At 41.3% G+C, this 26,413-nt stretch overlaps 1 protein-coding gene across 1 annotated transcript in view; it reads left to right on the top strand.

Annotated features, from left to right (window-relative positions):
* Positions 1-26,413, top strand: part of gdap1l1 (ganglioside induced differentiation associated protein 1-like 1) — an 85,312-nt gene that overhangs the window by 37,368 nt on the left and 21,531 nt on the right. Inside the window, exon 3 of the mRNA XM_072276928.1 lies at positions 10,308-10,481. Coding sequence (XP_072133029.1) covers positions 10,308-10,481 — 174 coding nt within the window. The remainder of the gene's footprint in view (positions 1-10,307; positions 10,482-26,413) is intronic.

The raw sequence follows: 26,413 nt of genomic DNA, 5'->3' as shown, positions 1-26,413 counted from the left end.
AAGGACATAAGCCGGAAAGATGTGGAATCGATATGGGTAGAGCTGCGTAACACTAAGGGGCAGAAGACGCTGGTGGGAGTTGTGTACAGGCCACCTAACAGTAGTAGTGAGGTCGGAGATGGTATTAAACAGGAAATTAGAAATGCGTGCAATAAAGGAACAGCAGTTATAATGGGTGACTTCAATCTACATGTAGATTGGGTGAACCAAATTGGTAAAGGTGCTGAGGAAGAGGATTTCTTGGAATGTATGCGGGATGGTTTTTTGAACCAACATGTCGAGGAACCGACTAGAGAGCAGGCTATTCTGGACTGGGTTTTGAGCAATGAGGAAGGGTTAATTAGCAATCTTGTCGTGAGAGGCCCCTTGGGTAAGAGTGACCATAATATGGTGGAATTCTTCATTAAGATGGAGAGTGACATAGTTAATTCAGAAACAAAGGTTCTGAACTTAAAGAGGGGTAACTTTGAAGGTATGAGACGTGAATTAGCTAAGATAGACTGGCAAATGACACTTAAAGGATTGACGGTGGATATGCAATGGCAAGCATTTAAAGGTTGCATGGATGAACTGCAACAAATGTTCATCCCTGTTTGGCAAAAGAATAAATCAAGGAAGGTAGTGCACCCGTGGCTGACAAGAGAAATTAGGGATAGTATCAATTCCAAAGAAGCAGCATACAAATTAGCCAGAGAAAGTGGCTCACCTGAGGACTGGGAGAAATTCAGAGTTCAGCAGAGGAGGACAAAGGGCTTAATTAGGAAGGGGAAAAAAGATTATGAGAGGAAACTGGCAGGCAATATAAAAACAGACTGTAAAAGCTTTTATAGATATGTAAAAAGGAAAAGACTGGTAAAGACAAATGTAGGTCCCCTACAGACAGAAACAGGTGAGTTGATTATGGGGAGCAAGGACATGGCAGACCAATTGAATAATTACTTTGGTTCTGTCTTCACTAAGGAGGACATAAATAATCTTCCAGAAATAGTAGGGGACAGAGGGTCCAGTGAGATGGAGGAACTGAGCGAAATACATGTTAGTAGGGAAGTGGTGTTAGGTAAATTGAAGGGATTGAAGGCAGATAAATCCCCAGGGCCAGATGGTCTGCATCCCAGGGTGCTTAAGGAAGTAGCCCAAGAAATAGTGGATGCATTAGTGATAATTTTTCAAAACTCGTTAGATTCTGGACCAGTTCCTGAGGATTGGCGGGTGGCTAATGTAACTCCACTTTTTAAAAAAGGAGGGAGAGAGAAACCGGGGAATTATAGACCGGTTAGCCTAACGTCGGTGGTGGGGAAACTGCTGGAGTCAGTTATCAAGGATGTGATAACAGCACATTTGGAAAGTGGTGAAATGATCGGACAAAGTCAGCATGGATTTGTGAAAGGAAAATCATGTCTGACGAATCTCATAGAATTTTTTCAGGATGTAACTAGTAGAGTGGATAGGGGAGAACCAGTGGATGTGGTATATTTGGATTTTCAGAAGGCTTTTGACAAGGTCCCACACAGGAGATTAGTGTGCAAACTTAAAGCACACGGTATTGGGGGTAAGGTATTGGTGTGGGTGGAGAGTTGGTTAGCAGACAGGAAGCAAAGAGTGGGAATAAACGGGACCTTTTCAGAATGGCAGGCGGTGACTAGTGGGGTACCGCAAGGCTCAGTGCTGGGACCCCAGTTGTTTACAATATATATTAATGACTTGGATGAGGGAATTAAATGCAGCATCTCCAAGTTTGCGGATGACACGAAGCTGGGTGTCAGTGTTAGCTGTGAGAAGGATGCTAAGAGGATGCAGGGTGACTTGGATAGGTTGGGTGAGTGGGCAAATTCATGGCAGATGCAATTTAATGTGGATAAATGTGAAGTTATCCACTTTGGTGGCAAAAATAGGAAAACAGATTATTATCTGAATGGTGGCCGATTAGGAAAAGGGGAGGTGCAACGTGACCTGGGTGTCATTATACACCAGTCATTGAAAGTGGGCATGCAGGTACAGCAGGCAGTGAAAAAGGCGAATGGTATGCTGGCATTTATAGTGAGAGGATTTGAGTACAGGAGCAGGGAGGTACTACTGCAGTTGTACAAGGCCTTGGTGAGACCACACCTGGAGTATTGTGTGCAGTTTTGGTCCCCTAATCTGAGGAAAGGCATCCTTGCCATAGAAGGAGTACAGAGAAGGTTCACCAAATTGATTCCTGGGATGGCAGGACTTTCATATGAAGAAAGAATGGATGAACTGGGCTTGTACTCGTTGGAATTTAGAAGATTGAGGGGGGATCTGATTGAAACGTATAAGATCCTAAAGGGATTGGACAGGCTAGATGCAGGAAGATTGTTCCCGATGTTGGGGAAGTCCAGAACGAGGGGTCACAGTTTGAGGATAGAGGGGAAGCCTTTTAGGACTGAGATTAGGAAAAACTTCTTCACACAGAGAGTGGTGAATCTGTGGAATTCTCTGCCACAGGAAACAGTTGAGGCCAGTTCATTGGCTATATTTAAGAGGGAGTTAGATATGGCCCTTGTGGCTATGGGGGTCAGGGGGTATGGAGGGAAGGCTGGGGCGGTGTTCTGAGTTGGATGATCAGCCATGATCATAATAAATGGCGGTGCAGGCTCGAAGGGCCGAATGGCCTACTCCTGCACCTATTTTCTATGTTTCTATGTTTCTATGTTTCCCACCTAATGAACCAGTGGAGGCTGCCGCAGTAAATATATTTAAGATGTTGGAAAGATTTTTGCATAGTAGGGGAATTAAGGATTATGGGGAATAGGCAGGTAGTTAGAGATGAGTCCATGGCCAGATCAGCCATGATTTATTGAATGGCAGAACAGGCTCGACAGGCCAGATGGCCTACTCCTGCTCCTATTTCTTACATTCTTATGTTCTTATATTTAAATGCGCACAGTACACGGAATAAGGTAGCTTATCTTATAGTGCAATTAGAGATTGGCACGTATGATGTTATGAGCATCACTGAGTCATGAATGAAAGAAGATTATAGTTGACAGCTTTACATCCAAGGATACACACTGTATAAAAAGGGCAGGCAGATAGGAGAGGGGGTGGCGTGGCTTTGTTGGTAAATAATAAAATCAAATCTTTAGAAAGAGGTGACATAAAGTCAGAAGATGTAGAATCCTTGTGGATAGAGTTTAAAAAACTGCATGGGTAAAAGACCCTTATGGGAGTTATGTACAATCCTCCAAACAGTAGCCAGGATGTGGGCAACAAATTACAATGAGAGATAGAAAAGCCATGTCAAAATCCCAGTGTTACAACAGTTGTGGGGAATCTCAATGTGCAGCTAGACTGGGAAAATCATGTTGGTGCTTGATCCTAAGAGAGAGAATTTGTAAAATGCCTACAAGATGGCTTTTTAGAGCAGATTGTAGTTGAGCCTACGAGGGGATCAGCTATACTGGATTGGGTGTTATGTAATGAACCAGAGGCAATTAGGGTGCTTAAGGTAAAGGAGCCCTTGGGAGGCAGTGATCACAATGTGACTGAGTTCAACTTAATATTTGATAGGGAGAAAGTAAAGTCTGATGTAGCAGTATTTCAGTGGAGGAAAGGAAATTACAGTGGTATGAGGGAGGAGTTGGCCAAAGTAATTTGGAAGGAGATACTGGCAGGGACGATGGCAGAACAGCAATGGCGTGAGTTTCTGGGAAAAATGAGGAAGGTGCAGGATAGACGTATTCCAAAAACAAAATACTCAAGTGGCAATATAGTACAACAATGGCTGACAAAGGACATCAAAGCTAATGTAAAAGCAAAAGAGAAGGTATACAACAAAGCAAAAATCAGCAAGAAGATAGAGGATTGGTATGCTTTTAATAATCTACAGAAAACACCTAAAAGAATCATTAGGAGGGAAAAGATGAAATATGAAAGCAAGCTAGCAAACAGTATCAAGGTGGATAGAAAAAGCTTTTCCAAGTATATAAAAAAATAAGAGAGATAAGAGTGGATATAGGACTGCTAGAAAATGAGGCTTTTGACAAGGCACTACACATGAGGCTGCTTACCAAATTCAGAGCCCATGGCATTACAGGAAAATTACTGGCATGGCTAGAGCATTGGCTGATTGGTAGGAAGCAATGAGTGGGAATAAAATGATCCTTTTCTGGTTGGCTGCCAGTGACTAGTGGTGTTCCACAGGGGTCGGTGTCAGGGGACCGCTTCTATTTATGTTGCATATCAATGATTTTGATGATGTAATAGATAGCTTTGTTGCCAAGTTTGCAGATGATACAAAGATTGGTGGAGGGGCATGTAGTGTTGGTGAAACAGGAAGTCTGCAGAAGGACTTAGACAGATTAGGAAAAGGGGGAAGAAAGTGGCAAATGACATACTGTACAATGTTGAAAAATGCATGGTCCTGCACTTTGGTAGAATAAATAAATGTGCAAACTATTTTCTAAACATGGAAAAAGTCCAAAAATCTGAGGTGCAAAGGGACTTGGAAGTCCTTCTGCAAAATTCCCTAAATATTAACTTAAAAGTTCAATTGATGGTAAGGAAGGCAAATGCAATGTTATTATTCATTTTGAGAGGACTAGAATATAAGAGCAAGGGAGTAATGTCAAATCTTTATAAGACATTGGACAGATTGCTCTTCGAGTATTGTGAGCAGTTTTGGATCTTATCTAAGAAAAGATGTGCTAGCATTGGAGAGGGTCCAGAGGAGGTTCACAAGGTTGAAGGGGTTATTATATGAGGAATGTTTGATGGCACTGGGCCTGTACTCACTGGAATTTAAAAGGATGAGGTGGGGGGGAGGATTTCATTGAAACCTTTTGAATGTTGAAAGGCCTAGATGGAGTGGATGTGTCCTATGGTGGGGGAGTCTAGGACCAGAGGGCAGGACCTCATAATAGAAGGACATCCATTTAGAGTGGGGATGAGAGGCAATTATTTCGCTAGACAGTGGTGGATCTGTGGAATTTGTTGCTAGAGGCGGCTGTAGAGGCCAGGGCATTTGGTGTATTTAAGGCGGAAGTTGATATGTTTTTCATTAGTCAGGATGTGAAAGTTACGGGGAGAAGTCAGGAGAATGGGGTTGAGAGGGAAATCAATCAGACATGATGAGATAGCAGAGCAGACTTGATGGGCTGAATGGTCTAATTCTGCTCCTATGTCTTATCGTATAAAGCTGGACATCATCCAGAACAAAGCTGTTTTGCTGGTATTCCAATAATCACCTTAAATATTAATTTTCCTTCCACAGCATCACACAGTGACAACAATGTGTTCCATCTACAAAATACACTGCAGGTACTTGCCCAAGCTATGCCACCATTCTCATGACCTCTGTCACCAAGAAGAGCAAGGGCAGCAGGTGCAGGGAAACACCACCATCTGCAGGTTCCACTCCAAGGTACACAATGTCCTGATTTAGATCATTGTCCGTCATTACCTAGGTCTAAATCCTGGAGCTCCCTACCCAACAGTGTTGTAAACGTATCTTTTCCAGAAGAACTGCCTTCTCTGGAATAATTAGGGATGGACAAGTGACATTGGTCTTGCCAGCAAAGTCCATATCCTGAAAAATGAAGAAATAAAACAATAAATTATATTAAAAGTCAATATAGTCTTATTAGTTTGTCTAATGCACTTATTGAACAATACCGCAGATGCATTTATTTCATTCCTGCACCAATTACCTTTATTTCTTTTCTATATATGTATATTTCACTGTGCTGACTGAAGGAAAGTGATAACATAACCAATCTTCCCTTATTTGCAGTTCTATCCAATGCAATTCAGTATTAAGTAAAAAGGAAAGGAGCAAATTCAGCATCCAGTGAAGCAAAACCAATCTTCCCTTATTTCCATTTAGATCCAATGTGATTCAGCATCAAATAAAAAGAAAAAGGGCAAATTCTTAAGCCAGTGAAGCCAATGGGTTTCATGTGCCTGGACAAAAGTAAATGTTCTTAATTATGTTTCCAACTTTGATTAAAAAAAAGTAATATGATCTATTTGGCATCAACCCCAATGTGTAAATGGAAATTCACTTCCTGCCAGATGAATGCAGTCTGGGGTCAGTTGGGTTTTGTGGACACTTGCCCACTTGGTTATAGATCGAGACTCTCCAGAACAAGTCACATATAGCCCTTGCAACTTCAGTGTGGACTGTGATTGAACTCAGAACTGCAAGCTAAATTCATATCAACATCTAACACTGCCCCAGTATTTTTAGACCTTTGAGAATATGCTGACTGCCAGATATAATAACCGGAATTGTCTAAGTGTGGATTTCAAGAGACCGTAACCTGTAGGGTTCCTGCAGGCTAAAGTCACTGGTGCAAAAGATTAGCTGATATTATATTGAATGGTAGAGCAGTTGTGAGGGTCTGAATGCCCCACTCCTGCTGCTAATCCCTATATTCTTAAAGCAAATGATGTAAATTTATCCTGTTTTTGTAATGTTTCTCTGTCATTACTTAATTTAATATTTATCTAACAACTGAAGAATACAGATGAATTCCCAAGCTCTGTCCCTCCTTTGAAGTTTACTTACAGGTACAATGAAAAAAATGGTTTGTATCAGTTTTACAGCTTAATGGATAATTGGATTTAATAGTTGCCCAGTTTATTTTATCAACATCACAAAATTGAATAAGTGCGATAATATTTCAACATTTCACAACAGGTTATAGTTATTGGAACCCCAAGACTGTTACCCTGTTACATTGAGAGTTTTTACATTTATCCTCTGTGTAAATGTGCAATTGCAAGTTGTGTTAAATGTTGTTAAATCTGGGTTTATATTTTGATCTGATTGAAGAAAACTTGGGGGTGGGGTGGGGAAATAATTTTTGATGAGCAACTTCTGAGACTTCCATGCACACTAATGCAGATGATGACTTAATTTTAGCTGATTAATTAAACCAAAAGTTTGAATTCTTGTAAATATTTATCATTCTTAACAACTTTGTTATTCTGACTAAACATATTTACAAGGCTGTTTATCATACCATCCTGGGAATCTGTTAAAGTCAGAAAAATGCAGTTCAAGAAGATTTATATAACATTGATACAATGAGGAAAATGCTTACAAATGCAAGTTTGTAGTGAGACCATATTTTCTTTTCAATTCTGCACATAACATTTTCTTGAAAATCATCCTCACATTGAAATGAAAGAAGTTCATTTTGAAGATATTAGCCTAGCAACTATAGTTGGCAAGAGAGTCAAAATAACAGCCTGGATTTTGTATGTATAATGATGGCGAGACACCTAGTGCTTGCTATCACTACTCAGTAAAAATGTGAACAATTTTTGTTGTTTACAAATTCAAAATTAAATGTGGAAATCTAGAAACCGCTATCAACAATATTATATTCCTCAGCAAAAATGTTTTGGCCATTGCAGAAGCAATTAGCTCAGCATTAGCAAGTGAACATAAACTTCAACATTTTTCTCCATTAATTCAATTCTTACAAAGGTCTCTGAATAAAAGCTGAGCCTTTTTGAAGAAAAATAACTTCTATTTCAATGATATACTTAGACAAAGCTACTGCTGAACAGTTTCTCACACCCCGGAAAGAAATCTAATTTTTATGTATGTATTGTTATTTCTTTTGAGCAACATTTGCAAAACTGATAATTTTTGTAATGTTTATTATATATCAGCTCATATCTTTATTCTGTGAGTATACCCCAATCTTTACTTTGCCCTCTACAAATTGTTTTAAAAGCTAAATTAATTTCATCATCTTTACTTTTTACATTGAGCTGTGTCAGAATTCTTTATTCTGGTTGGCTGCTCACTTAGCTTCTAAGCACCATGGTAACATAGCGGTTCATGCAACACTATTACAGCTCAGGGCATTTGGGTTTGGAGTTCAATTCCGATGCCGTCTGTAAGGAGTTTGTATATCCTCACCGTCATATGCGTGGATTTCCTTCGGGAACTCTGGTTTCCTCCCACAGTCTAAAGACGTACCAGTTAGTAGGTTAATTGGTTATTGTAAATTGTCCTGTGATTAAGCTACAATTAAATTGGTGGGTTGCTGGGCAGAGCGGTTTGTTGGGCCAGAAGGGTCTGTTCCACACCGTATCTCAAAATAAATAAGATAGATCATTATTAATGAACTCCAGTGACCCCATATAAAAGGCACCTATTTACAAATCCCATCAGCATATAGTACATGTTCATGGATAGCTTTACTATAAATTTATTAGTCATAAATCATTATTACTGAACTCCACTGACCCCATATAAAAGGCACCTATTTACGAATCACATCAGCATATAGAACATGTTCATGGTTAGTTTTATTATGAATTTATTAGTTACAAATCATTACTGAACTCCACTGATCCCATATAAAAGGCATCTATTTACAAATCTCATCAAGATATAGTACCTGTTCATGGATAGTTTTATTCACAACCATTGGTTAGTTTCCTGCATTTACTCCAGACCGTAAAAAATTCAGAACTGCATACTTTGCATTGTCAAGCATCAAACACCAACACTACACAGAGCAACTTACACTAAAAAACACTTCACACAGGCAGACACTACCTCCCAGACTCTACAGTCATCTCTGGAACTTCTGAACAGTAATAACACGTATGTAAGACTATTGTTTATTGACTACAATTCTGTCTTTAATACAGTAATTCCAAGCAAACTTGTCAACAAACTCTGGACCCTGAGAGTCAACGCCTCTCTCTCTAACTGGATTGTTGAATTCCTGACCAACAGACTGCAAACCGTAATGATAGGTAGCAACATCTTCACAACAATTATTCTAAACACTGGTACTCCACGAGGCTGTGTTTTCAGCTACCTACTCTACTCCCTGGAAACTCCTGACTGTGTGGCCAGACTTTACTCCAGTTCCATTTACAAGTTTACAGATGATACCGCTGTAGTGGGGCATATCTCAAATAACAATGAGTTGAAGTACAGGAAGGAGATGGAAAGGTTACGTGTGGAATGTCCCCATCATCTCTTATCAATTTTTGTTGAAGCACCATAAAAAGCATCTTATCTAGATGCATTTTGGCTTGGTGTGGCATGGACTGCAAAATCTGCAGAGTTGAGGACACAGTTCAACACAACATGGAAACCAGCCTCCCCTCTCTGAATGTCTATACTTCTCACTGCCTCAGTAAAGTAGCCAGCATAATCAAAGACTCCCACCCACCTTGAACATTCTCTCTTCTCCCATCTTCTATTCAGCAGAAGATACAAAAGCTTGAAAGCACATGCAACCAGGCTCAAAGACAGCCTCTAGTCTGCTATTATGACTATTAAATGGTCTCTAGACCTCACAATCTATCTCATTATGAGCTTGCACCTTATTGTTTACCTGCACTGTACTTTCCCTGTATCTGCATTGTTATTGTTTTACCTTATTAAACCTCAACGAACTGTGTAATAATCTGATCTGTACGAACAGTGTTCACGACAAGCTTTTCACTGCATATCGGTGCATGTGACAATAATAAACTAATTCTAATTCTAATTTAATAAGTCAATAGAAAAAGTGCACTATAACATCTATACAAACTATAAAATATGATATCGATTATAATAACTCAAGTTTGAAAGTATTAGGAAGCAACATTGTAAACACATTTTTCTGCATTAATAGTTCCTCCTGTTGCAGATTTTAATTTGTTGACTGGTTCTAAATGATTATAATCAATATCATATTTTTATATTTATTGATCAGTACAAGGTAAGAAATAGTTTTATTTAAGTGTAGGTAAATAGAGACAGGGAGGTAATTTATTGAGTCAGTAGTAGTGAATGCATTATTTTTTACCACACATAGTGAACAGTTCAATACATGTTGCAGATATATACAGATCTATTATTGTGTTATTTAGTACTGCTATACATTCTAATTATACATATATAATTGATTATATAATATGATTAACCAAGAAATGAAAAATAATGATTGTTTAACTGCAGTGCTTTGTTAATGTCAGTTAATAATGGTTAAATTTAACTCAGACTTTAGAAACATCATATAATTATGGATTAAATTCTAAAGTCTAGAAACTGCAAGGAGTTTTGGAGAGTGTTGGTTTTACTTTAATATGTGGGTGTTAATTATGTAAAATCTTTCGATGTTACTTATCAAAGTGACCTTTATTTTGTGTGGGTGCACTTTTAAACTGCTCTGAATTGCATTTTATTTAATGAAGTTACTTGATTGAAATGGTCAATGTAATTACATAGTTGCAGGTTTTAGTAATTGCATAATCCAAATTAAATAGAATAGCCAGAAATCATTTTTGGCGATGCCTGATTTGTGTTATTTCACTTTTAGAAAAATACACGAGATTAATTCCAGAAGTAGGAAGCCTTACATATTCCAGAATGCAACACTTTAAAGACCTGCTTGATTCACTTCCAATGGATGCCTACACACATGGCTGTATTCTTCATCCAGAATTGACCACGGAATCCATGATCCCAAAGTATGCCACAGCTGAAATTCGCAGTAAGTTAATGCACGAGCATAAAGTATAAAGCACCTTAGTAAAGGACTAACTTCTGAGATCAATTGGCTAGCAGTTGTACTAGGTTGGTGAGAGACAATTGTTAGTTGGAGGTGCTGAAATATGTACACATGATAACTGTTGGGACATCTTATCAGTTTGGAAAAGGAAAATTTTCATTAATATTCTGATACCTCTGTGTTAGTTGGACTCTGTCTTCCATAATATATTAAAACTATAAAAAAAACAACAGAAGAGTTTATGAGCTGATTAAAAGACAAAATGAAGCTATAATGGAGGATGTTGAAAGGATGTCTGAAATACTGAAGAAGGACTTTCTCAAAGCTGTGGTAAATGGCACAGTGGCACAATGAATTGAGCTGCAATTTCACAGCTCCAGCTAACACAGGTTCAGTCCTGATCTCTAGTGCTGTAGGTATGTGTGGAGTTTGTACTCTATGTGCATCCTGCAGAACATTTCCATATGTACTCCAGTTTCCAACTTCACACACATACCACTTGTGCTAAACTGAGCACATTTGTAGGAATTGTTTTGAAAGTGGTGGAAAAAGTTTGCAAAACACATCATAAAACACAACATATTTTTAGTTTATAAATGGAGGAAATACAGAAATGACACAGATTATATTGCTCTTTTTTGGAGCCAGAGCTGAAGGCCATCTTCTTATCTACACTGCTTTATGATTCTATGACCCTCAGGTCTACAGCATACTGTATACTCAAAGCAACAAAGACATGGAGATAAATACTCTTTTGATAATTTCTTGCAAAACCCAAGAACAAATATAAAAGCAATGGTTTTTGCATTATTATTCTGATCCATTGAAAAATGCATAACTGCCCAGTATATGTTTCCAGTTTAACACTGTCATTAAGCTGGAAGTGCAGCAGTTAATAGACTTTACAAAAGTAACGTTATCAGTGCATTCTCCAAAATTACGACAGCTTCTCAAGAAAATTCCCAAGCTTAAATATCTGCACCCAGTGTGTCGAGCTGCAACTCCTAAGGGGCCACGTTAGGGAACTGGAGTTGCAGCTCAATGACCTTCGTCTGGTCAGGGAGAGCAAGGAGGTGATAGAAAGGAGTTATTGGCAGGTGGTCAGACCAGGGCCACGGGAGACAGACAAGTGGGTAACAGTCAGGAGAGGGAAGGGGAAGAGTCAGGTACTAGAGAGTACCCCTGTGGCTGTCCCCCTGAACAATAAGTACTCCTGTTTGAGTACTGTTGATGCGGACAGCCTACCTGGAGGAAGCAACAGTGGCTGTGCCTCTGGCACAGAGTCTGGCCCTGTGACTCAGAAGGGTAGGGAAAGGAAGAGAAAGGCAGTAGTGATAGGGGACTCTATAGTTAGGGGGTCAGACAGGTGATTCTGTGGACGCAGGAAAGAAAATCGGATGGTAGTTTGCCTCCCAGGTGCCAGGGTCTGGGATGTTTCAGATTGCGTCCACGATATCCTGCAGTGGGAGGGAGAACAGCCAGAGGTCGTGGTATATACTGGTACCAATGACATAGGTAGGAAAAGGGAAAAGGTCCTGAAAACAGACTACAGGGCAAACACAAGGGAATCTGAAGATGCTGGAAATTCATGCAACACACACAAAAAATACTGGTGAACGCAGCAAGCCAGGCAGCATCTATAGGAAGAGGTACAGTCGACGTTTCGGGCCAAGACCCTTCGTCAGGACTAACTGAAAGAAGAGATAGTAAGAGATTTGAAAGTGGGAGGGGGAGGGGGAGATCCAAAATGATAGGAGAAGACAGGAGGGGGAGGAATGGAGCCAAGAGCTGGAAAGTTGATTGGCAAAAGAGATACGAGGCTGGAGAAGGGAGAGGATCATGGGATGGGAGGCCTAGGGAGAAAGAAAGTGTGAGGGGAAAGCCCAGAGGATGGGCAAGGAGTTATAGTAAGAGGGACAGAGGGAGAAAAAAGAGAGAGAGAAAAAAAAAGGGATAAATAAATAAATAGATAGATAGATAGATAGATAGCCTCGCACCCCGTGACAGGGATAAAGAACCAGCAGAGATGTAAAACACTTTGGAGTCTCGCGTTGCTATAAACTACTAATACATATTAGTACTATGCAATACAGTAATATCAATGTAAATAAATCAAACAGGTTAGCAATGATTATATATAAAAGTAAGTGTGGAATATATATATGTATGAAAAAACCAAGCTTCTTTAAGTCTAGGGGTAAAATGATACAGTCTTACGATGTTGAGTAAAATTCAGTCCAGTTCAGTTCATGGTATTGAGTTGAGCAGTGATGGAGAGAGAGAGAGTAAGTTGAGTCTTCAAGTGAGCTGATACCGTCGATCTTCTCGTCGTCCTCTGAAATCCTTTACAAGTCACCGACTGTGACTTTAACCAGGGAGACTGGTCTTCTGTGATGGAGCTATCACCCAGGCAAGGGTGGACACATAGACAACTCCCCTCTAGTCAACCCCTTCTCCTCAAACTGGAATAGCAATTTGGATCGATCCGCCTGATCGATCCTCCAAAACCCACTTTCTCTGTGGGCACAACAATGCTCATTCAGTGTCCAGATCATGTGTCTGAGGTCTGTATCATCTGACCTCCCATTTATTTCACCAGGCTAAGCATCACCTGTCATTCAAAGGGTCCCTCCTTCCTTTGTCTGTAAAGGAGTGCACAAGCAGGCAACAAGTCCTTGGAAGTAACATCAACAACCTGCTGAAAATCATAACATCGAGTGTCCACCACCTTTGGTCACCATAGCAACCTTCGAGCTGCTCGGTGCTGTCTCCAACTCCAAAGTCAGTAAAAATCCAGAGTTACTTCCAATGCCTTAAAGCAACAGTCCAACCGTTAACCTTCGTCTCTCTCTCTCTCTCTCTCTCTCTTTTCCAAAAGCAACATCTCGGTGGTAAATAACTGTCTCTCTCTCCTTTCCAAATAAACCATCAATGATAAATGTCTCTCTCCAAACAGTTAATAGGGGCGCTCCTGGATCCCCTCACAAAATAAATAAATAAATAAATAAGGGATGGGGTACGAAGGGAGTTGGGGCATTAACAGAAGTTAGAGGCTACAGGGAGTTAGGAAGGAAGTTGAGAAGCAGGACCGCAAAGGTAGTAATCTTGGGATTACTGCCTGTGCCACGTGACAGCGAGGTGGAGGATAAATGTGTGGCTGAGGGATTGGAGCAGGGGGCAGGGATTCAGATTTCTGGATCGTTGGGACCCCCTTTGGAGCAGGTGTGACCTGTACAAAAAGGATGGGTTGCACTTGAATCCCAGGAGGACCAATATCCTTGCGGGGAGGTTTGCTAAGGTTACTGGGGAGAATTTAAACTAGAATTGTTGAGGGGTGGGAACCAAACTGAAGAGAGTGGGGAAGAGGCGGTTGGCTCACAAATAGAGAAAGCTTGGAGAAAGTGTGTGAGGGAGGATAGGCAGCTGATAGAAAAGGGACGCCCTCAGACCGACAGTTTGAGATGTGTCTATTTTAATGCAAGGAGTATCGTGAACAAAGTGGATGAGCTTAGAGCTTGGATCAGTACTTGAAGCTTTGATGTGGTGGCCATTACAGAGACTTGGATGGCTCAGGGACAGGAATCGTTACTTCAAGTGCTGGGTTTTAGATGTTTCAGAAAGGACAGGGAGGGAGGCAAAAGAGCTGGGGGTGTTGCACTGTTGATCAGAGAGAGTGTCACGGCTGCAGAAAAGGTGGACGTCATGGAGGGATGGTCAATGGAGTCTTTTGGGTGGAGGTTAGGAACAGGAAGGGGTCAATAACTTTACTGGGTGTTTTTTATAGGCTGCCCAACAGTAACAGGGATATCGAGGAGCAGATAAGGAAACAGATGCTGGAAAGGTGTAATAATAACAGAGTTGTCGTGGTAGGAGATTTTAATTTCCCAAATATCGATTGGCATCTCCCTAGAGCAAGGGGTTTATATGGGGTGGAGTTTGTTAGGTGTGCTCAGGAAGGTTTCTTGATACATTATGTAGATAAGCCTACAAGAGGAGAGACTGTACTTGATTTGGTATTGGGAAATGAACCTGGTCAGGTGTCAGATCTCTCAGTGGAAGAACATTTTGGAGATAGTGATCATAATTCTATCTCCTTTACAAGAGCATTGGAGAGAGATAGGAACAGACAAGTTGGAAAAGCGTTTAATTGGAGTAAGGGGAATTATGATCTATCAGGCAGGAACATGGAAGCTTAAATTGGGAACAGATGTTCTCAGGGAAAGGTACAGAAGAAATCTGGCAAATGTTCAGGGGATATTTGTGTGGGGTTCTGCATAGGTACGTTCTAATGAGACAGGGAAGCTATGGTAGGGTACAGGAACCGTGGTGTACAAAGGCTGTAGTAAATCTAGTCAAGAAGAAAAGAAAAGCTTACAAAAGATTCAGAGAGCTAGGTAATGTTAGAGATCTAGAAGATTATAAGGCTAACAGGAAGGAGCTTACGAAGGAAATTAGGAGAGCCAAAAGGGGCCATGAAAAGGCCTTGGCGGGCAGCATTAAGGAAAACCCCAAGGCATTCTACAAGTACATGAAGAGCAAGAGGAAAAGACGTGAAAGAATAGGACCTATCAAGGGTGACAGTGGGAAAGTGTGTGTGGAACTGGAGGAAATAGCAGAAGTACTTAATGAATATTTTACTTCAGTATTCACGATGGAAAAGGATCTTGGTGATTGTAGTGATGACTTGCAGCAGACTTAAAAAAGCAGATTGCAACATGTAGATATTAAGAAAGAGGATGTGCTGGAGCTTTTGGAAAGCATCAAGTTGGATAAGTTGCCGGGACCAGATGAGATGTACCCCAGGCTACTGTGGGAGGTGAGGGAGGAGATTGCTGAGCCTCTGGCGATGATCTTTGCATCATCAGTGGGGAGGGGAGAGGTTCTGGAGGATTGGAGGGCTGTGGATGCTGTTCCCTTATTCAAGAAAGAGAGTAAAGATAATCCGGGAAATTATAGACCAGTGAATCTTACTTCAGTGGTTGGTAAGTTGATGGAAAAGATCCTGAGAGGCAGGATTTATGAACATTTGTAGAGGTATAATATGATTAGGAATCATCAGCATGGCTTTGTCAAGGGCAGGTCGTGCCTTACAAGCCTGATTGAATTTTTTGAGGATGTGACTAAACACACTGATGAGGGAAGATCAGTAGATGTAGTGTATATGGCATTCAGCAAGGCATTTGATAAGGTTCCCCATGCAAGGCTTATTGAGAAAGTAAGGAGGCATGGGATCCAAGGAGACATTGCTTTGTGGATCCAGAACTGGCTTGATCACAGAAGGCAAAGAGTGGTTGTAGATGGGTCATATTCTCCGTGGAGGTCGGTGACCAGTCGTGTGTCTCAGGGATCTGTTCTGGGACCCTTACTCTTCGTGATTTTTATAAATTACCTGGTTGAGGAAGTGGAGGTATGGGTTAGTAAGTTTGCTGATGACACAAAGGTTGGGGGTGTTGTGGATAGTGTGGAGGGCTGTCAGAGGTTACAGCGGGACATTGATAGGATGCAAAACTGGGCTGAGAAGTGGCAGATGAAGTTCAACCCAGGTAAGTGTGAAATGGTTCATTTTGATAGGTCAAATATGATGGCAGAATATAGTAGTAATAGTAAGACTCTTGGCAGTGGGATCAGAGGGATCTTCGGGTCCGGGTCCATAGGGCGCTCAAAGCAGCTGTGCAGGTTGACTCTGTGGTTAAGAAGGCGTATGGTGTATTGGTCTTCATCAATCGAATTTTGGAGCCGAGAGGTAATGTTGCAGCTATATAGGACCCTGGTCAGACCCCACTTGGAGTACTGTGCTCAGTTCTGGTCGCCTCACTACAGGAAGGATGTGGAAACCATAGAAAGGGTGCAGGGGAGATTTACAAGGATGTTGCCTGGAATGGGGAGCATGCCTTCTGAGAATAGGTTGAGTGAGCTCGGCCTTTTATACTTTATACTTTATTGTCGCCAAACAATTGATACTAGAACGTACAATCATCACAGCGATTTTTGATTCTGTGCTTCCCGCTCCCTGGAGTACAAATCAATAGTAAATATTAAAAATGTAAATTATAAATCATATATAGAAAATAGAAAATGGAAAGTAAAGTAGTGCAAAAAAAAACTGAGAGGTAGGTCCGGATATTTGGAGGGTACGGTCCTGATCCGGGTCAGGATCTGTTCAGCAGTCTTATCACAGTTGGAAAGAAGCTGATCCCAAATCTGGCCATATGAGTCTTCAAGCTCCTGAGCCTTCTCCCGGAGAGAAAAGGGATGAAAAGTGTGTTGGCTGCGTGGGTCATGCCTTGATTATCCTGGCAGCACTGCTCTGACAGCGTGCGGTGTAAAGTGAGTCCAAGGACGGAAGATTGGTTTGTGTGATGTGCTGCGCCATGTTCACGATCTTCTGCAGCTTCTTCCGGTCTTGGACAGGACAACTTCCATACCAGGTTGTGATGCACCCTAGAAGAATGCTTTCTACGGTGCATCTATAAAAATTAGTGCGGGTTTTAGGGGACAGGCCAAATTTCTTTAGTTTTCTCGGGAAGTAAAGGCGCTGGTGGGCCTTTTTGGCAGTGAACTCTGCTTGGTTTGTTCCAAGTCAGGTCATTTGTGATATTGACCCCGAGGAACTTAAAGCTTTTAACCTGTTCCACTTGCGCACCACTGATGTAAATTGGGTCGTGCAGTCTGCTACTTCTGCAAGATGTTGCAGTCGATTGTTAAGGATGAGTTTATGGAGTTCTGGTGACACAGGACAAGATAGGACGAAGGCAGCATGGTTTCCTTAAGGGAAAGTCTTGCCTGATGAGCCTGTTGGAATCCTTTGAGGAGATTACAAGTAGGATAAAGAGGATGCAATTGATGTTGTATATTTTGGCTTTCAGAAGGCCTTTGACAAGGTGCCCTACACGAAGCTCTTACCAAGATAAGAACCTATGGTATTACAGGAAAGTTACTTGCATGGTTAGGAGGCAACAAATAGGAATAAAAGGATTATTTTCTGGGGTCCGCAGGGTTCGGTGTTGGGACCACTTATTTTTATGTTGTATATCAATGATTTTGATGATGGAATAGACAGCATTGTTGCCAAGTTTGCAGATGATACTAAGATTGGTGGAGGGGCAGGTAGTGCTGAGGAAACCGGTAGGCTGCAGAAGGACTTAGATTAGGAGAATGGGCAAGAAAGTGGCAAATTAAATACAGTGTTGGAAAATGCATGCTCATGCACTTCGGCAGAAGAAATAAACATGCAGACTATTTTCTAAATGGGGAGAAAATCCAGAATCTGAGATACAAAGGGACTTTGGAGTCCTTGTGCAGAAAACCCTAAAGATTAACTTTCAGGTTGGGTCAGTTGTGAGGAAGGCAAATGCAATATTAGCATTCATTTCAAGAAGTCCGGAATACAGGAGCAGGAATGTGATGCTGAGGCTTTATAGGGCACCGGTGAGGCCTCACCTTAAGTATTGTGAACAATGTTAGGCTCCTCATCTAAGAACAGATGTGCTGGCATTGGAGAAGGTTCAGAGGAAATTCACAAGGATGATTCGGGGAATGAAAGGGTTATCAAACAAGGAACATTTGACGGCTCTGGTTCTGTACTCACTGGAAGAGGGGAATCTCATTGAAACCTTTTGAATGTTGAAAGGCCTACACAGAATCGATGTGGAAAGGATGTTTCCCATGGTGGGGGAGTCTAGGACAAGAGGGCACAGCCTTAGGGTAGAAGGGCGTCAATTTAAAACAGAGATGCGAAGGAATTTCTTTAGTTAGAGGGCGATGAATTTTTGGAATATGTTACCACAGGCAACTGTGGAGGTTAGGCATTGGGTGTATTTAAGGCAGAGATTGATAAGTTCTTGATTGGACATGACATCAAAGGTTATGTAGGGAAGGCCAGAGAGCGGGGCTGAGGAGGGGAGAAAAGGATCAGCCATGATTGAATGGTGAAGCAGACTCGATGGGCCAATGGCCTAATTCTGCTCCTATGTCTTATGGTCTTATTCTTTTTATTTCTGAATTATCCTATTCTGCCTTAACAGATTTGGAAGGTTGATATCTAAGCATTTAATTTGTCATCTCAGATAATCCATTATGCATCAATACTATTCATGCTGATAAACCTCGTAAATAGATCAAAATGTCCTTACTTTAATCTTCAACAAAAACTGCAGACTGAAATAATTTGAAATCATGATTAAAGCACTTATGTGCATATGTACAATGGGCACATGCACACTCAAATGTCATGTAATTGTGAGAAGAGCAGTCAGTTTTCCACAGCTTAACTATAAAACAGACTTTAACAAAACTAAAAATCCCAAAATAGTGCATTGTTCTCAGTTACACATCAAACTTCAAACACTGATGATGAGGCAATATTCAACATTGATTAAAAGCACAGATGTGTTAATGAAATAAAGAGGAAGTAAAATTGCCAGTATAACAAATCTGTTAGAAAATCATTACTGCACAGTATAGATTTTTATTTTATTGATTTTAATTTGGAAAAAATAACTAATAGTCCTTCATGTCGTTAACACAGGCTGCCATTCTTGAATGGATCCAGTTCACAAAGTTGCATTTCGAGATTTGGCACTATACCCTTCCCTCTCCCTGATCATAGTTCTAATTTACATGACATAAATACGTGTGGAAATTCTCCGTCTCCCTGTTTACATTAGTGTTTATTTGTAAAGGACGCTAATCTGTTAAATAAAATGCAAACCACATTCAGTTATATTGAGAGGTCTTATTTCTCATTTGGACTTCTCTCCTCCTGGGACTTGCTAACACAGTGGACAGTTTCCCCTACTTTGGATTACAAACGTATTTGCTATCAACCACAGTGCACTGACAATCCTCCCCACTAACATTCTGTGATGCACCAACTGTTTTGGCTAGCATTTTATGGAGATCTTGTATATCCAAAATGAATTGAATTGAGTTGACTTTCTTTCTTACATTCTTCACATACATGAGGAGTAAAAATCTTTATGTTAAGTCTCCATCTAAATGTGCTATGTGCAGTCATAGAAATTTATAATAAATAGAACAGTCAATGTAATATAGAGTACACTCAAATCAGCATGAGTTCAACAGTCTGATGGCCTGGTGGAAGAAGCTGTTCCGGAGTCTGTTGGTCCTGGCTTTTATGCTGCAGTACCATTTTCCAAATAATAGCAGCTAGAATAAATCATGGTTGGAGTGACTTGGGTCCTCAATGATCCTTTGGGCCCTTTTTACACACCTGTCCTTGTAAATGTCCTGAATCATGGGAAGTTCACAACCACAGATGCGCTGAGCTGTCCACACCACTCTCTGCAGAGTCCTGCGATTAAGGGAGGTACAGTTCCCATACCAGGCAGTGATGCAGCCAGTCAGGATGCTCTCAATTGTGCCCCTATAGAAAGTTCTTAGGATCTAGGGGCCCATACCAAACTTCCTCAACCATCTGAGGTGCAAGAGGTGCTGTTGTGCCTTTTTCACTACACAGCTGTTCTTAGAATCAATAGAGCACAAGTTAAAAATAACCATGGTCGATGAAATATTAAGCCATATTCTATGTACTTGCTTAAATGGATATAGAAGATCTTTAATGAACAGGGGAGTTAATCTATATATTTTTAATTGCATTTATTCCAGAATAAACATCGCCACTACAAATTAACTGCTCATTATCTCATGATATCTGTGGAAGACTGTCTCATCCATGTACATAATTTTTGTTATACAAAAAATATCTGTAAAGTTGTTGGTGTTGGTTGAGATTATAAGATTCACATGAATGACTCTTATTCAAATTCACTTCAGATTAAATTATGGACAGCACGTATTTCTGGAAATTATCGTTTATGGATTTTTAACTTATAGTGGATCATTCATTGGTGACTTTGCAAAGCTGGCCAAACCTCATCCCAAGCTTGCCAGTTGTGAAACCTAGTAATGTCATTTACTGTTTCTGAATGTCCCTGTATTCAAGTACTGTTAAAGATCAATTTAGCTAATCTTAGTATCTTCCGTAAATATTTAAAAATAAATGACTAAAATATTTAAAAATATGTAAAAGACTTAACAAATAAAAACTGTACAGAAAGTGTATTTATTAATAAAAGAAACAAAATTATCCTTTCCCTCTCACAGTCCCTCCTCTCTGTTCAAACGAATGAGTTCAGCAGTCCTGCATTGTTCCAGCCAATCAGGTATTGTTTGTGTTTTCAGATTCCAATCATCTCCTTCAGCTAAGCATTGCAAGTTCAAAGTCACTACTATCACTTTAACCAATATTTTCACCCCATTATTGATTCACTCCAATTCACCCCCAACAACTTCCTCTGCTGAAGCAAAGTATTTACTACCTTGACCAATGGCTCACTCTTGAATTGGTCCGATATGTTGCCTATCACAAATCCTACTTGTTTCCACTTCTGTAGATGGTTCCATTCTTATAACTGAAAAGTGGACCTGGACAGAGTATAGTTTATCTTCAGCCTGCCCAGTGATAATAGGTTTCCTTCTCTGCTGTAAATTTCCAACATTCTGTTCTAATCTCTGCAGAAATCCTTATCCAACCCTCTATACCCAACTTTCCTGGGTGACTCTTTTGTGTCCTTCTTCAAGAATTGAAATGGGGATGATCCAGAAAATTATAGGCTAGTGAGCCTTATGTCATTGGTAAGGAAGCTAATGGGATAGATACTGATGGATATGATTTATCTATGCACATTTTGAAAGGCATGGCCTGCTTAGACAGACAGACATGGAAAATTCTTGAGGGGAGAGAAAATAACCAGAGGTTGTTGTACTGTACATGTCGGTCGAAATGACTTGGGTAAAACAAGGGATGAGGTCTTGCCGAATGAGTATAGGGAGTGAGGTAAGAAATAAAAATGGAGGACATTGAGGGTAGTGATATCCAGATTACTCCTGGTGCCAGTGCTACAGGGTCCAGGAATAGAAAAATAGTCCAGATAAATGTGAGGTTGAAGAGCTGGTGCAAGGGACAGAGATTCACGTTCCTAGATCGTTGGGATCTCTTATGGGGGAGTGGTGACTTACACAAGAGGCATCAGTTGCACTTGAACCAGAAGGTTAATGAATATCCTAGTAACGAAACAGGTTTTATAGCCAATGAGAGGGTTTAAATTAGAGTGGCAGTGACATGGGACTCATGAGATACCAAAGTCAGTGAGAATACAGGGGTACATGCAGCAACCAAAAAATGTAAAACTAGCTTCAAAGATAGCTAATGTTTACAGTAAAAGGACAGATAGGACCACTGCTTCAAACTGCATCAATTTCAATACACATAGCCAATTGGTAAGGCGGATGAACTGAGGGCATAGATTGCCTCAAGGGACCATAACAGGAATGTGACTGAGAGAAGAGCAACACTAACAGCTCAATGTTCTGAGAAATAATTTAGTCATGACAATAATGTTTAGAGAAGATATTCTAGGATTATCTATCGAACCATTTAGGTAGAACTTGAAAGTAAGAAGGGGGTGATCGTCTTAGTAGGGCTAGATTATAGAGCTACCAATAGCAGGAGCTTGAGAAACACGTTTCAAGGGATTGCAGGTCGTTGTGAGAATAGTAGGGTTGTGCCTTGAGAAGATGAACAATTTCCTGGTATCATCTGGGTCAGAATTTTGCAGTGCAACCAAGACACAATGTTTAGAGGAACATTCTTGGAAAGGAACAATAGTAGACTTCACCTGAGGGAATGAGGAGGGCAAATTAACAAGAGGCAGTTGGCCAATAGTGACCACTATTCTGTTAGTCTTAAAATAGTTATGGAAAAAGATAGAACAAGTCCATAGGTTAAGGTTCTAAACTGGAGCAGAGCCATCATTGAGGGTATTAGGCAGGACCTAGCTGGAGTTGACTGGACAACTCTGTTTAAAAGCAAAGGAACTGTTGGCAAGTGGAGGCTTTTCAAAAAGGGTCAGATCAAGAGTATAGGGGCAGTATGTCCCCGTTAGGTTGAAGGGTAGACATGCAGTAAAAAGGTGACTAAGGAGAAACTAAGTCCTGTTTAAGATCACCAGGGCTGCTTATGTGTGGAGACACAAGAGACGACTAAGATTTTTGATGTCTATTTCTCCTTAGTGTTTAACAGGGAGAATAGCATGGATAGCAAAGAAATGCATGTAATAAGAAGTGAGGTCTTGGACATTATGGGAGGCCAGGGAAGAAATCATGAGACTCTTGTAAAAGATATTTGCTTCATTGTAAAGTTTCAGAAGTGTAGCTAATGTTGTTCCATTGTTCAAGAAGGGTAGGGACAAAAACCCAGGAAATTACAGGGCAGTGAGTCTGGCTTCAGTTGCAGGGAAGTTACTGAGAAGGTTCTGAGGGAGAAGATCTACCATAACTTGGATAGTTGTCATGCCAGATCAGGAATAGTTGGCATAGTTTTTTGCATGGGAGGTCATGGCTGACAAATCTTTTGGAGTTTTTTGAAGAGGTAACTAAGGGGATAGATGAAAATAGGGCAGTGGATTGTATCTATATGAACACTAGTAAAACATTTGACAACATCCCATATGGCAGGCTGATCTGAGGCTAGGTCAAATGGGATTCAGGGAAAGCTTGTAAGGTGCATTCAGAATTGGCTCAATGATAGGAAGCAGAGGGTGATGGTTGAAGGCCAATTCCCCTATGGAGGCCTGAGGCTAGTGGTGTGGTCTAGGGGTAGTGTTGAAGGCTCTGTCATTCATTTTTTAAGTAAATGATTTGCATATGAATATGATTAGCAAGTTTGCTGGATACTAAATTAAGGGGACTTGTTGATAGTGAATCAGGCTACAAAGAGGACTTGATCACTTGGGGGGAGATGAGGAATTTATATACAGTATATAGTGTATATTTTAAAAAGTATTTTGTAGATGTACAAGTTGACATCAAAAGCATACATGACATATAGTTAAATGTACAACAGTATACTGCTTCTATCATAAATGGTGTGTACCAGGTGGTAGCAGGACTCACATCCTGGCAGAAGAAACTGTTACCCCGCTAAAAGTCCATGTTCTTATACTGCTTCATCTTCTGCCTGATGGTAGGAGGTCAAAGAGATTGTAGGACAGCCAGGAGGGATCTCTGGCAATGCTGAAGGCTGTGGGAACGCAGCGCTTCAGGTGCACGTCCTGGATAGTGGGGGGAGGGAGGGAGGGAGGGAGACCCTGATGTTTCTCTCCGCAGTCCTCACAACCTGCTGCAGGGTTTTGTGGTCAGGTGCCTTGCAAATTCCATATCAGACCATGACACAGCTGGTCAAGACACTCTGAATGGCGCTTCAGCAGAATGTGGTTAGAATGGGTGTGGGGAGCCCTGCTTGCCTCAATCCCTTTGGGAAATGGAGGTGCTGCTGTGCTTTCTTGACTAAAGATATGGTGTTGAGAAACCAGGGAGGTCATCACTCCAAGAAGCTTGGTGCTCCTGGCTGTCACCACAGAGGAGTTGTTGATATGCAGCTGGGAGTGGTCAGCCTGCACTTTACTGAAGTCCACAGTTATCTCTCTGGTCACCAGTCCACAAGACGCTCTACCTCCTCTCTGTATGCAGACTCATCTTTGTTGCTGATGAGTCCAACCACTGTTGTGTCATCAGCAAACTTAATGATGTGGTTAGAGCCGGATCTAGCAGTACAGCAGTGTGATCAGCAGCAGGCTGACCACACAGCCCTGGGGGTAGGGGATGGGGGCACCAGTATTCAGTGTAATGGAGCTAGAGGTATTGCTGCCAATGTGGACTGTGTGAAGTATCTCAAAGGATTTGAAGTACAGTACATTTATTATCAAAGTATGTATGCAGCATACAATCCTGAGATTTGTCTTCCCCACGGATGGCTGCAAAGCAACAAGAACCATGGAACCTGTTCAAAGGAAAGCATCAAAGCTCCCCTCCCATCATGCACAAAAAAAACCAAATTGCTCTAATAGCAACAAAAAAAAACAAGCGCAAAACACTGAACATAAAACACAAAATCAAAAGGGATATTTCAGTTCAGCTCAGTGTTTGTTGTCCGCAAGCCACCCCAATTCAAATTCACCCAGAAATACCAACAAATATATGAGCGACCAGAAAAACTGGAAACATAATGTGAATTAGAGTCCAATCCAAAAACTGCATCAACTAAACCTTGTTCCAGCACCATCTCCTGACAACATCAAAGGAGAAAGAGATCATTTGACTGCAAGGACCTTCAAGAGGGAGAGAGAGAGACCATCACACGCAGACACCTTCCTCTGGCAGCAGCAAGTGAGAGGCTGATAGACAACGCTGGATACCCAATCAGCTGCCACACCCACTTCGATTATTTCAATCTTCCTCAGCACTTTAATCGGCAAGAGATGGAGCCGATCATGGGCTTGCACTCCGTCTCCAGGCTTCCTCCCTCTGTGCCACACACTTCGCTCGCAGCCTCTCAGAGACAGCAAAACACCGGATCACTCGATCAACCCGAGCACATGCCGCCAGAATGTAGGTTACAGGCACTGAACAGATGATCACAGGCTCCAACTATAGTAGAACCACGTTTGAAATCAAAAGAAGATGTGAAAGGAGTAGCTCTGCGAACCACCTTCAGGATGGCACCCCTGTTAGCGTCATTCGTTGTCATCATCTTCTTAGGCTCCGTCGAGATTTCCAGGTTCCAGTTACTTGAATGGAGGGGATCCAGTTGCAGTTAAGATTAGTGTGAAGTGGTGCATTTTGGACATTCACAGCACAGTACAATTGAACGGCAGGGCATTGTCAGGTGTGGTACAGAGGGACCTAGGAATTCAAGTACACCGTTCTCTGAAAGGGACCACTTAAGTGGACAGGGTGGTGAAGAAGGCATTTAGCATGCTGGTCTTCATTAGTCAGGAGTAGGGACTTTATGTTGCTGTTACCTAAGTTGTTGGTGAGGCCACACTTGGAGTATCATGTACAGTAAAGGTAAATCCATTCAACCTGCGAGGCTAGACAATATACCTGGTCAGGTGATGAAGGATCGTGCAGCCCAGCTAACAAAGGTCTTAATTTTAACATCTCCTTGTGTCAGTCCACTGTCTCTGCAGGCTTCAATGCAGCCACCATGATTCCAGTTCCCAAGAGAGTACCAGAAACTGGTTTTAACGATCACTGGCCAATGGCACCAACCTCAACAACTATGAAGTGCATTGAGTGGCTGGTAGTGGATCAAATAGAATCCCATCTTCCAGCTGCATTGGATCTTTCGACTGTTCAAAATAGTTCACTGATGATGCAGTGGCCTCAGTCCTCCACCCTATCCTGTCCCATCTAGAAAGCAACATCACATATTCACTGACTTCATCTCAGTGTTTTAGCATGGTTGTCCCTCTAAGGCTAATGGGTAAACTGTCTTCGTTGGAACTCCACACCTCTCTCAGTAACTTGGATATTGGACTTCTTGATGGAAAGACCTTAGTCAGTTAGAGTTGGCAGCAACATCTCAAGTTCCATCATGCTGAGCACTGCTGCCCCCAGAGCTGTGTGCTCAGTTCACTCTTATTCACGCTATTGACTCACTACTGCATTGCCAGATCCAACTCACTGTTAATGATACAACAGTGGCTCGCCTCAAAAGCAACAATGATAAATCAACATACAGAGAGGAGGTGGAGAGGCTTCTCAAATTGTGTGAGAATAACAACCTGAGTCTCAACAGAGTCAAGACAAAATAAATTATTGTGGACTTCAAGAAGGCACTTTCTCCATCGCATACCAATGGCTCTGCTGTGGAGAGAGTGAAGAGCCCAAAGTTCATTGGTGTGCACATATTGGACAGTCTAACCTGGACAACAACACCTCCTCATTGTGAAAAAGGCACAGCAGCATCTATACTTTCTGAGGAGACTGAGGCGTGCAAGGTTCCTCACCCCCATTCTAACAACTTTCTACAGGAGCACCATCGAGAGTGT

Source organism: Mobula birostris, chromosome 2 (assembly GCF_030028105.1).
Source record: "Mobula birostris isolate sMobBir1 chromosome 2, sMobBir1.hap1, whole genome shotgun sequence".
In the NCBI taxonomy this organism is placed as follows: domain Eukaryota; kingdom Metazoa; phylum Chordata; class Chondrichthyes; order Myliobatiformes; family Myliobatidae; genus Mobula; species Mobula birostris.
Note: the sequence above shows the minus strand (reverse complement) of the source record. Positions and strands in the feature narration are given on the sequence as shown.